The sequence below is a fragment of the Spea bombifrons genome, chromosome 3 (genome assembly GCF_027358695.1).
Source record: "Spea bombifrons isolate aSpeBom1 chromosome 3, aSpeBom1.2.pri, whole genome shotgun sequence".
Lineage (NCBI taxonomy): Eukaryota > Metazoa > Chordata > Amphibia > Anura > Pelobatidae > Spea > Spea bombifrons.
In genome coordinates, this window is record NC_071089.1 from 84,166,835 (window position 1) to 84,180,310 (window position 13,476).

Below are 13,476 nucleotides of genomic sequence, written 5' to 3' on the forward strand. Positions count from 1 at the left end.
TAATTGTTTCTCTAATTTAGTGATACCATTTATTACAGTACTGGGCAGTACGCAGTGCTTCTTGTTTTTTGTATATTTCTGTACAGATGCATAGCAACAGGTGTAAGAGTTTTGGCAGTATATTTAGCACTGCTGTCTCTATTATACATAGTTTAAGTACTTTTCGAGTCCTTTAAATCATAATTCTCGTATCAGGTTCCTAGCACATATTATTATAATTAATGATACACAAATCAGGATTCCAGTTAAGCAGAGGGTAATTTCCCGGACCTGAGTAATTGCTTAAACTCCAGACACAGTTGAAGCAAATAGATTAAAAGTCCCCCTAAATCTTCATGGTACAAACCCTACAGGCAGGTTAATAGTCAGTAAATAATTAACAAGACTAGTGTAAATTGCCTTGCTTTTATGTATCCACCTTCTGACCCCTGACTTCACTGCCTATTGTTATAATGAGCAGTGTTCATCAATATTCTTCTGTAAAAAAGTCTACAACACAACCTGGCAGTTTTACCCAAACTCTCCGTAATCATTTGATTATTGACTTTCTTTGGGTTACAGTCTATGATACCCTCAAACTGTGCTCATTAAAGAAGGGCTTCCAGGCAGGAGTGTGAAGCCCGTTGATGTGCCTTCCTCTATGCCTGGTTCTGCATAATGAGGATTCCCCTGCAGTATGTTGGCTTTTTCTTAGCATTTCTCTCTGCTGGTTTTTTGATTGTGGCGACATGGACTGATTGTTGGATGGAAAATGCTGATGACTCCTTGGAGGTAGGACAAGCCAATCACATGGGATGAACAATACAGAAATAGTAAAATCTACATTATAATAATATTTGTAGAAATGTGAATAACAAGGTCAGCTTTGTATTTGTGTTGTGATTCCTATAATTAATTGCCATATCAAAACAATACTTGCTTTACGATTTTGAGTTTGGTTTCCAATTCCCCACTCATAGCTTTTGGTAATGTTGAGTATTTTTTAGAATGATCACGAAAAACATGGAAAATGAATAAGTGGTTCCTTCTAGCAAGGAACTTTAATACAATTTGGTTTACTTGTCTTCTTGCATTTAAATTCATTCTTCATGAGTCAAGAACTAAAACAGTTGCAAGTATCAGGTTTGTTCTTGAAAGAGTTTCATTTATTTGGGAACTTTGCTTGCAGGGACTTTTTTCTAGTTAATCACTAGTTGTAGGTGCTATCTAATGGAGCCCCATATACATTGGGTCTGTGGATATGTTTCAGACACCCTGACAGCCCTACAGTTGGATTCTTTCACCTGAGATAAATTTATCTCTGGTAAATAAATCCAAATTCTCCCATGTACTGCAATAGACAAAAACAGAGGATTCATGTTATGCCAGGAAATAGAATTTAGCCCGTAGACTAAGGCATTCTGGAAGAGCTAGGTAATTAACAATATGACAACCACATGTTTCATCTTTATGGTACGAAAACATAATATCAAAAGTAGACCGAGGGAGGTCAGAAATACAAACATGCTCACTTTGTGAAATTGCTTCAAAAACATTTTGGTTACAGCGAAGACTAAAGACTGTTGTTTTTATACATTAAAGTGAAATATGACTACATGGGGAGGAAACTACTTTATATAAATATGTTCACAGGTTAATGTTTCATTATACAGGCTGGAGATTTAAGAAAGGGAGGATTACTTCTGTAGACGGTTAATCTTTCTCTACAACAATGTCAGTAAAGTTGTTTTATTCATTAAAGTGTTGCATTTACTTATAAAGTGAGGCCAATTTTTGTTATTGAAAAATATATCCTTAAAATGGGATATTTTGTATGTTTCAATTAAGACTTAATAGTTACTTAATTAATTGACTTTGGTTGGGTGTATAATCTCATATTAATAAACATGGAATTTAAATTGAATACACTCATAATGTTTTTATTAAAAATCAGAATGTTACATGAGTAAAGAGGTTTTTTTTTTTTATAGATTAACAATTATCTATGTATTGTTCTTACTAAATTGCTATCAAACATAAGCAGAACATCTATACATCCAATGGCCAGCTTGTGATCATATAACCAATGAAGTGCCAAATAGAATATATAGAGTTTAAATTATTGTGCTAAAGAGATTAAGTATATTTATATATTATATAATGAGGTTTTGATCTATGAATGCGTTGACCAAAGTAGTAGAAATTCCCTCCTGTTATATAACTAATACTAATCACGTATACTCTTACTAAAAATGTTTACTAGCACCTCATTGCTTGCTACAGTGCTGCTGTAGCCCAGTTCCTCATATCATTGTACCATATGACAAAGCAGAAATGCACATACATAAATAATTGGGTCCTGAAAAACTGATTATGGGCTAAATTTGCAGTTTTTTGATAGTTTCTCCTGTTGTCTATGGAGTTATTGCTACTTTACATTTTACTTTATTTTCATTCACTTTACATTCACTTGTATTTTATGGGTGCTATTAGAAATAGCTAACTTACAAGATCTATGACTATATATATATATGTGATTATAACTAATGTATAATATGCATGTTAAAGACACCTAGATTTCCAGTGTCAGTCTCTGGTTAGTGATAACTGTAGAATAAGGTGGAAATCAATGGGATACTTAACAATGCAAACTACTGTAAGGGAAGACAGAAATGAGCTCTGTCAGCACATTGTAAGATGTAAAGGTAGGAATAGCCCAGCAAATGGTTATTTCTCTCATGATGGGGGCTTATAAGAAGTCTGGTTGTATATGAACACATTTCATAGTTTATTATCTGTGCACACACAAACAAGGAAAATAGCTATCAACAAAAGATAACACAAAGACCAGCTTCCCAGTTTACGTTGCTTGAGAAAAGGGTCCAATGCCTGATTTGGATCCACTGTACTTGCAGACAATATCATAGACTCAAGAGCTAAAGAAAAATAGATATGATGCTTCAATGCTAGCATTCCTTCAGCCATCTCCCTTAATGTCAATGGTACAATCATCTCACTGTCCCCCCCACACTTGCTGAATTGGTGTCTTAATATATATATATATATATATATATATATTATACTCATTCCTAAATACACACCTAACAGGTGTCTCTGTTCATCCAGTGATCTTGGTCTGTCCTCTCCTCTGATTTCTAGTTCTCATGCATTCTTGCAAGATTTCTCCAGGACTGCCCCATCCTCTGGAATCTCCTCACCTGGCCTATCTGTCTTTCCCTCTTTCCTTTGTCCCTCAAAAAATCCCATAAAATCCATTTCTGTCAGGACGCCTATGAATTTACACGTTAAAGCCATTCCTCCCTACTTCCTTTAGTTCACCATTACTAGTCTCTTCTATCTTTGGAAAATAACATATATTACTGTGGCAGGTCCATCTCTAACTGTGGTACTTTCTCCTCTTGTGTAATACACCCTAACTCAGTCTAGATTGTAAGCTTGTTTCAGCAGGGCCCACCTTAGCTCTTGTTTCTGTAAGTAAAATTAATTTGTTATATACTACTTGTTATGTCCTGTTTACCCATTGTACAATACTACGGAATATACGGAACAATACACTATACTATAAAGTCACCAATGAACAGTTATTATTTGCAGTAATTTGTTCTGTAAGCAGGTGTGCATAGATATGGGCTATAATCATTGTTACAGTGAATAAAATGTTACCAGACCCCCCCCTTCACTTGTAAAGAGTTACTGGGTCGGGATCCTGTTGGTAGGCGACTGCAGTCACAGGAGCAGAGCTATGCAGGTAGGACCTCACATCTATGTGTATCCAAGTCAGTTTACATGTATATGTGTATGTCCATATGTGGGAAATCCCATTAAATAAATGCATGGCTGCATATGAGTATACACCTATGCATAGGCCTTATGCCATTTGGGGTTCTATTTACTAAAGAGGGAGTCGTCAGGAGGGTTGATCATTTCAACTCCTTTATACCGCTATGCATTTTCAAGGTCCAACCCCACTGAGCTTGTCCTTCCAAAAAAGCCTGAATTGGGAGACTTCGAAATATTCTCCACACTGATTTAACTATGCATTATACAGGACAAGCTTAGCCTTCTACATGAGAAGCACAGTTGGGTTTGGTCTTGATAATGATAATGCATAGTGCTTGAACCATTTTATACCTTTTCCTCTCTAATTCCTATCTCAGTCATTTCACAGTATGTCTCAAAATACTTGTGTTGATTTGACTGCAAGATATGAAAAATGAAACCAGCCAGTTCCATGTTTAAATAAACCAACATCTTCCCATGTTTTCATGTTTAATGTAGCATTTAAGTATTGCTATTCCTGTTTTCTGTATTTGCCTAAGGATAAGTTCCAAGCAAAGCCAAATAATCAAACAGGGATGAAGTGAATATTTGCTTAGGCACAGTCACCTTTTCATAAACAGGAGAAAAAAGGAAATCATTTTGAAATAGTTTGCCAGATACTTTGAAAGAATCCCCTTCTGTTCAAGTCCCATCTGGATCTCTTTAAAATGTTTTTACATTTGTTATTAGAATAAGACAAAGGACCCATGGCCTTCTCAAGGAAGAAAATTAATAATTTTTGTAAGATTATTTGAAATGCTTTCAGTGACATTCAATATTCTACGCACTGGTAGGTTGGTAAGATTTAAAGATAAAAAATTTTTTCTTTAAGGTAGAACCAATTTTAAATTATTTTGTGTGAACAACCATTTATGTCATCACAATAACAAGAATTTAAAGATCTTAGTTGGGCATTAAACGTATTTCTCCATTTATATCATTCAAGATTTACAGCATAACAACATTGACATTATAGCCAACTATATATTTGAGGTTTGTTATCCCGGCCCTTTGGTTATCTGCAAAAAAAATGGAACAGAAGAAGGGGTGTAATAAATTCTTAACATGTTGTAGGCATGTACTGAAACTGCTCAAAAAAAGCATGACTAAAATTGATGGAGCATATGAGACAGCAGAGCTCTGGTATCTTCTCCTTGGAGAGCAAGTCCATCACTGTTCCGTTGTCCCCAAAATACATATATATAGAAAAGGAATGTTTAGAAAAACCCTTAAAGGGACACTACAGCCATCACATTCATTTGAATGCATATGATAGCTAAGTATCACACGATTCATAAGAATGTTCATAAGAACATTTGTTCTCCTTCCCCACCCCTCAGTTTCTTAAATTGCAGAAGATGCCAATTACATCTTTTATGCAGTAGTTTAAATGCCAGTCAGATCCAGACTGCAAGAGTTCTCAGGAGATCTAATGATATCACGATTAGCGTTAGGAATAACATAGCACTCAGTGCCATTTGGAGCATAGCAGTTTTAAATCGTCATTCCATCATCTTCAGAGTGTCCTAAAGGCAGAAAGAAGATGTAAAAGGGGTAGCAATTCTTTTTACATCTTCCGTCTTGTTTTCGGGCATTGCCAAGATGAAGGAATGGAGGTTTGAAACCCATGTGTTGCAAGTAGAACACATGAAGGTGCTTCAGGTAGCAGCCCAAAATCTTTAAATCAGAGCAAATCAGATGACACCTGCCCTCCCTGGCTTCTTGCCAGCCCTCCCTTGTTTTACCGAGCTACTGTAACTCCCATGCTTCTGATGGCACCTCTAAAAGAACGATCCTCTAAGCAATTGTCTAGTCTGGCTTAATGGGAATCTGGTCCTGAGTTTAGGATCTGCTGTATATTTAAACTCTTAATAGCTTTTAGCATTCTACAGAATTTAATTGTTATGAGAAAAACTTTACACACAAGTTTAATGAATCCCACTAAAGGCATCTTAAATTAACAACTCCTCATCACACATTCATAAGAATTATCCAACCCTGCAGAATATGATAACACTATATAAATTAATAATTATAAATAGTTATAATAATAATAAAAAAACTAAATCATGCATCATTGATATACCACATATTCCCTACATAATGGAGAAGAACACTTTCTAAGTCACTTTCCTAAGCAGCATATTAACCTTGTGTGCCATAAACAAAGGCACCTTTAGGTGTTATCTGGCATAAGTGCCTCATTAACTGGAAGTTTAGTTAATGACAGCAACTATTCTCACGGATCTGAGATTAGAGTAAGTGCCAAGACCTCCACGAACAAGCCCGAGGCATTAATGTGTGATAGAGCGGGTTTCCTTCCCAGCATAATGACCTCAGAGATTTGTTCAGTATGTCCATGCAAATAAATGACCCATTGCATTGCAGCCTTAGCCGAAAGTAGTCTGTCAAGGTTCTGTGTACAGTAGACACACTGATGTGTTATAAGCTCTAAGTGTATGAATTATCACTTTGTTTTGCTTGAATTATGTTGGTTTTCTAAGTAAACAATAGTAGCATGGCTTGGTTGATGTAATGTAAGTTTAAGTTTTTTTCATTGAGATATGAATATGCATTGGTTTTTCACATTCTTTATTCGTAATAGAAATATTCAGGGTGACACAATCTGGAGTTGGTTGCTTTGAATTCTGCACTTATTTGATAATGAAATTTATTTCTCGTGATGTTCTTTTGCAAACTTAATATTTGGTGATGACAGATGGGATAGTTAAAGGAGCAGCCACTGAATATTTAAAAATCATTTAACTTCATTTTTAAATATTTATATCCCCCTAGCCTTACTTTCCTGGCTTGGTGTTTGTATAAGGAATACTTTGTATGAAGCAGGCTTGTACCGCTGGTGTCCAGGCTGATAGGATGAATGGGGTACCACTAAATTCAGAGTGCAAGAGTGAAAACAAATACCTGGAACTCTTAGGAGACAGACACTGATCAAAAGGAAAATTAATCATTGTATGTACTTTAATGCTTATAATAGCTGAGTTGTCCCTTTTAATTTCCGAGTGATCCCCATAGCAATTGCATGGGGGAAATCTGCATAATCTCTTTATATCCATTTCCATCCATCCCTGTACCTCCCCTGCCATTTGCACGCAAGAGATATGTTTGGCTGTGATATATACTTACCGTCGGCCAGCTCTAGTACTGGCTTTTGGTTTTTAATTTTTTTCTTTTTTTCACATGCAGGTGAGTACAAAATGTCGCGGCCTTTGGTGGGAATGTGTCACCAATGTGTTTGATGGAATACGGACCTGCGATGATTATGACTCGATATATGCAGAGCACTCAAGTATGTAATACTGATCTCAAACCAAATCCTTCTGTCCCAATTTACTATAAGACTGAAGTATTGAAATTGCTATTCTGTGTGTTTCACTTTTTTTCTTTTCAACCAAAACTGTATATGTGACTTTACATACTGTAAAGCTTCAAAAAAAACCTGCATTCGTAATTATTTCTATTTACTCTATTATACTTCCATTCTATGAACCAGGTCCCAGCAGTGGTTGTTAGAGTTTTTTTTAGTTAAGCTTTCACAACTGAACAATGAGTCACTGTGTATGTATCAGTGCTACCTAATCATATTTGTGAAATCTTGGGTCCCTGTTCCACCCCATGCTCTGCCTGACTGCCTTGCCCCATGCCCACAATGTGGCCACCAGGCCTCAATCCTGGAAAAGGATCACCTGGTCTCCAAAGCCTGCAAAGGCCCTGATACTAGTAGCTAGATGCAAGGGCCAGTCCTTTGTAGCAGGCCATGGAGGATAATGACAGATTAGAGAAGCTGGGTCATCTTGCTTGCCCAGGCCCCATGCAAGCGCACTGGGGATGTACCTAATGCAAACAAAGGACAAACTACAATTGTGTCTCTTGTTAAAAAAATAACTTTGTTTTGAACGCTTAAAATACTTTATTTTTTAAAGAATTGAGTTTCTCACGCTATAAGGTGGGGAAAAATAATTTACCCCTTCTTCACACACACACACACACACACACACACACACACACACACACACACACACACACACACACACACACACACACACACACACACACACACACACACACACACACACACACACACACACACACACACACACACACACACACAGTTACTGGCTGTAATCCAACCTGTTCCTCTAAACATCATTTTGTGAGCACATTTAAAATTTAGTGTAATTTTCTAAAGTGCAATACATCACAAGGAAGGCGCAGATTGCAACAGTTGCAATTTTTTGTTATTAAAAATCGTATTCAAGCTGTCAAAAGCTTTTCTTTTGCCCTCTCAGGAGCTATTTGATTTAAAATTATTATTTAACTCCTTAATAACCAAAGGTGATGCCAAGAAGTTTACATTGTTTCCTATTTATAAATTATTGCTGCATTGAATATTATACTGGAGCTCTCATTTTGTACATTGTATCTGACCTACTTTTGTCTTGCAGTCAAATTAGTGGCCACACGAGCATTAATGATAATGGCAGATATTCTGGCTGGATTTGGGTTTATCATTCTTCTCCTGGGGCTTGACTGCGTAAAACTTCTCACAGATGACTCAAACGTCAAGTTTAAGATCTGCTTTGTTTCCGGGATTACAATGGTTATTGGAGGTAAGAGATACATCCATAGACCACCTTTCTGTCTCTCAGGAAAGCAGTAGATGGAGTAGGTTAATTTATAATAGTAATAGTAAATAGTATAATCGTAAAGATTAGCCTCAACTACGCCAGCCTAGATTGTAAGCAGTGCCCTCTTCTCCTTTTGAGTTTGTTATTGTGTGTATTTTGAATTATTTTACTGACTCTGGCACTAAATAAATGTAATGTAAGCCAGTAATGGATGACCGTATATCATGGGAGCTGCAGTTAGTGTGTACTGTAGGCCACCACAACCTCAGTCTATAACTACAATCCCCATGAAGTTCAGCCAGTGAAATTGCTGTTGAATATTGTTGTAGATGCATTCAACAAAAGTTAGTGTTTGCACTGAAGACTTATTGCACCCTTCTCCAAAGCCCCATTTACAGTTGCCAGCTACTATTCCTACTATTGCTGGCTCAACATAATGGGAGTTGCAGTCAGGAAAAGTTAATGTTATGTTGTGTAGTCTAACATTGCGAGTTATTACAAAAAAGAGGGAACCAAAATAGGTAGTTTTTCAGCAGTTGAGGGAACATGTGGCACTCAAAGTGCTGTTATTACATCTGTCGTGATGCTCAGCCAACTAACTGGATGGCTGAGAATCATGAGATCTGCATTTCACAGTAGCTGCAGTGCCAATCCATAAGGAAAATATATATATCCTTTGACAATCCAGTTGTACTTACTTTCTCATGATGCTCAACATACCAGACTGGCTAAGAGTCATGGTAGTTGGAGTATTAAATAAACCTAGCTGCAAAACATGTTTAAACTAAAACTACCTTGTGTCTGCAGCATGCAAACTGTGTCTCTGCCCAGGTGGGGGCTGTATCTGTGAAGAAGCAGCTACCAGATTGAAGGGGAGGAGACCAGATAGAAGGACATAAACTGAATAAAAATATGTTTCTCCAGAATAGCTCATTATGAATAGTGTCGTAGAATTGCTAAATTATATCCGAGACACACAATGTTTACTTTAGTGCATCTTATGTATAACTTGACTTTTGTTCTTCCCCTATTAGGTGTCCCTGGGATCATCGGGTCGGTATGGTATGCCCTTGATGTTTATGTGGAGCGATCAAATTTACTGTATAGTGTTTTCCTAGGAATCCAATATAAGTTTGGTTGGTCTTGTTGGCTTGGAATGGCTGGGTCTCTAGGATGCTTTTTATGTGGCGGTGTCCTCATATGCTGCCATTACTTTTTTGAAGGTAAATTGTATATCCATTATATAACATATAAATTTAGTTCATATAAAAAAGCCAGTCAAAGAAAGGCCTACATGGGCACATTTTCATTTTTTTTTATCCGGGGGGGGGGGGGGAGTTGATTGTTAAAGGGACAGTTATTAAGCTTTGACTTTATCAATCATTCAAGTTAATTTAGTATGATTCTGTTTGGGTTAATGGAGGGCTGCTCTTAGTCCCCTTGTCAAAAGATAACAATAACGTAAGACTTCCTAACTCTAATACCTCCCTTGTAATTGTCTTATTGTGTTGTGGGACATCCGCTGGGGGTCTGATTTGATTTATGTAGGGTTTTTTTACTTTTCTTTTTCAATGAGCTGTACAAGTAAGCCATTTATTCATTCACAGTGCAAAGTTTTGATTACTATTAACTTTTACAGTTTTAGCATTTGGTACAGGGATAGTAAAAATTAAGTATTATAATGTCTTTAAACCTGCAAATAAAATAATAATGTTATATCTATTTTGCAAATATGGTTTCCATTAATGGAATGGAAATTTTTGTAACGACATATCATTAAAGTCAATTCATGGTGCTTAACGATCGGATAAAATGCTTCGTGGTTTAAAATATAATGCAGACAAGACAATAATGTAATATTTAAAAAATGTTAGGCCTAGCGCTAAGTCTAAATAAAGCAAGAGAGGCTGTAAATTTTGAACATTTAGATAACTGAATAGTGCTATAATTACAGTACATTTAGAGAAATTAATGCTTTCACAACACTCCCTTTTCTAAGATTAATCACACAGGATGGTCTAGAGCAATAATACTAATAATAATACTAATAATAAAAAACAGATCAAATCCCCAATGATAAAGTGTAGAAAACTTTTTGGAATATGCTGTTCACAAAATACCTATGCTAGAACTGGATATGAAGCCAGCAAGCTCAAAACACTATACGCAACCGACCCTGCCACCTGAAGTGATATATGGTCTACTGAGTTTGATATGCATTAGGCACTTAAAGCGCATCCATGCATTATTCACAACATACCCGGAAAACCGTTTTCTGTCAATATTTAAGATCTAATATATTAGAGATGTAGAATCAGAAGCAGCACATAGTGGATCACAGATATTAATAGGCTGCAGTTTAATCATGGTATTTGACAGGAGGTACAGGGGATGGTAGTGTTAAAATGTTTAATCTAGGTCTTCATTTCCATATCTCTCAAATTCCTTGACTAACTATAACATTGAGATACGTGTACAGCTAAAATCATCAATCTTAGATTCACTTCATATAGACACACTGGTTGTTAATAACTATTAATCTGCTATGTTAAAGACACATCAACGAGTGGTAGTATGTACAGCATATTCTTCAAATTGAATTGACTTTTGCTAATTTTCCTAAGAACAATATGAGGTGGTAGCTATTTTGATTTGCGATTCCATGACACACACACATTTGATCTATTTAATAACATATCCATTAATTGTAGCTGGTTTTGTCTTTAAAGTCCTGGATGATCATTATAATATTGTGATGCTTGTTTCTTGTTTCAGAAAATGGATACGGGAGAAGCCATTCTTATTCCTCTAGAAAAAGCTATATACACACTGGTGATCCACTCACCAACTTTTATTCTCCTTCGAAAACAGAAACTGCTAAAATGTATGCTGTGGACACTAGAGTATAAATCCCCATCGCAAAGTGATGTTGGTCAATTGTACAATATGAATGTTACATAATAAGACATAATTTCCATGGACCAAGAGGGGCAGCTGCCCCTGGTACCACAAGATGGGGATGCACTCGAGCCACCCATTATGATGGCCTTGCGGTTCCTTTCACGTCTGAAAATTTACAGGTCATCAGCCCAGGTCACTTTGCCCAAGGAGGCAAGATCCCTCATTACAACCCTGACCTGCAGCAAGACTCCATCACCTGTGTCAGCTTCCAGAAACTGATGTGATGTCGGTGAGTGGACGGGACCTCTGACCTCGCCCCAGGCACTAAGAACCCTAGTTAATTTTTACTGTAGCTGAATTATTATGTAAAGCTTGAGGATAGCAACATGAGGGACTGAATGGTGTTGAAACTCACGGATCATTGTGTAAATAAAACGATGTGTCATTTTATTCTGATTACACGCCATTAAAGAACATAAAATATCAAGCAAAAAAAGTTTTGGTTTATTTAAGAAAATGATGCTCACTATTAATCAAATAGGTATATTAAAAGGGTCATATGACATCTGAAGATTTGCTTCACAACTTCACTTCTTCTTTCTTTTCTTTTTATTTTAAAGTATAGCTTCTCTGTTAAACTATAGAGCTAAAGGTGTAGAATTATACTGTGTTAGAAGTTGAAAAAAAGAGTATAATATATTCCAAGCTTTCCAGGCAACCTAGGCTTCTTCTTCTTCAGGTATAATATTATAATATTCCTGACACCTTGGTAGCCTATTACACTTCATTTAGCCAATAAAAGGTATGATTTTCACCAAATCTGATTTCATTTATCAGCATATCATCAATTGTCAAGTCTCTTCCTGGTTCTGGGATGTCTTCATTATTGTCACATCATATTTGATGCAAGGACACACAAACAAAGTCTCTAGCATCATAAGCACAAATATAAGCTAATTATAATAGGAAGGAGCACTTTTTCAAGGTGGATCATATTTGGGATATGGTTTGACAGGGTGTTCTGCATTTTAGAGCTACCTAGCAAAGATCAGTAGCAGTAATCACTTTGTTATCACAAGTGGAAATGTTTCTATCAGGAGGGTATATAACTTAGGAGCAATAAAAAGTACTTCCTTTTCTGAGAACAATGTAAGATTGACCTTAACACTTGAAATTTTTGCAGCATTAAGGAGTTCATAACTCCAAAGTAACAGGTATAAGGACACAATGTCATGTTAAAGTGCCTCGGCAGTAAAAACAAGGCAGTACAGACTCCATAGTATCTTATTATAAAGGCAAGGAGTCCTTCCCTCACATGATGAGTCCAAATCCAGGAAGAGACACAGCACACCCATACAAATGCAAACACTCTTTCAGTTGGCTGATGATAGAAACACCAGCTAAGAAGGCGAATCTGTGCACAAGGGCAACAAATAGTCCAAAGGAGAAGTTCAGAAGGGAAATCCAGAGACAGGGTCAGACTGAAGCAAAGGAGCAGGCAGGCAGAGTAGATTCGTAGTCGGGATCACGGCCAAAAGGTCAAAGGCAGGCAGCAGAGGTTCATATTTAAGGACACAGAGTTGTCTTCTGAATGCACATGATTAGCATTCCTCGGAAGTGACCTGTTTGGGTAACCGGATCTCTCCCTCTGGGGAATTGGCTTTTGCATGGAGGTTATAAACACATGGAGCTAGCATGGGCTATACGTGCATGGGTCAAGGCTAGCTTTACATGTGGATGGGGCTATTCCCAGGCTTCCATAAGTGTACTGAGAGTAGGTCAAGAAAGCATGTCCAAACACTGCTCCCTGTCCAGAACAGACAGTGACCCAGAGACCAGAGGATGCAGCACTTCAACGGAAGACTCTGGTACTATGCAAGAGAGATTTAAACTCTGACTCAATGTTTTTACATGAATCTCAGTGTAAAGATGGAGGATATACCGGGGGGGTCTTCCATCCTTGATGAAGGAGATTTGACTAAATGCTGCAATGACTTCCACAAGCCTTGTCACAGACACTTGGCTTATTTCTGGTGAATGGATAGACTCAGAGACACACAGTCTCAAGCTGACACCTACATATGCTGCTTCCATTTAATCAGAGCAT

The 13,476-nt window shown here is 37.0% G+C and overlaps 1 protein-coding gene across 1 annotated transcript; it reads left to right on the top strand.

Moving 5' to 3' along the window:
• The first annotated feature begins 560 nt into the window (after positions 1 to 560).
• On the top strand, positions 561 to 12,085 carry CLDN16 (claudin 16). The gene is made up of 5 exons (XM_053461156.1): positions 561 to 771; positions 7,027 to 7,129; positions 8,286 to 8,450; positions 9,503 to 9,691; positions 11,244 to 12,085. Exons 1-5 carry the CDS (start codon positions 658 to 660, stop codon positions 11,375 to 11,377), a joined length of 705 nt encoding a protein of 234 aa, XP_053317131.1. The 5' UTR covers positions 561 to 657; the 3' UTR covers positions 11,378 to 12,085.
• The last annotated feature ends 1,391 nt before the right edge of the window (positions 12,086 to 13,476 follow it).

What these genes read in the sequence shown, in the direction of transcription:
- CLDN16 (XM_053461156.1), top strand. Translation starts at nt 658, where the DNA reads ATGAGGATTCCCCTGCAGTATGTTGGCTTTTTCTTAGCATTTCTCTCT. An exon ending in ATGCTGATGACTCCTTGGAG is followed by an intron (nt 772 to 7,026) that starts GTAGGACAAGCC and finishes TTTCACATGCAG; the next exon opens with GTGAGTACAAAATGTCGCGG. An exon ending in CTGCCATTACTTTTTTGAAG is followed by an intron (nt 9,692 to 11,243) that starts GTAAATTGTATA and finishes TTCTTGTTTCAG; the next exon opens with AAAATGGATACGGGAGAAGC.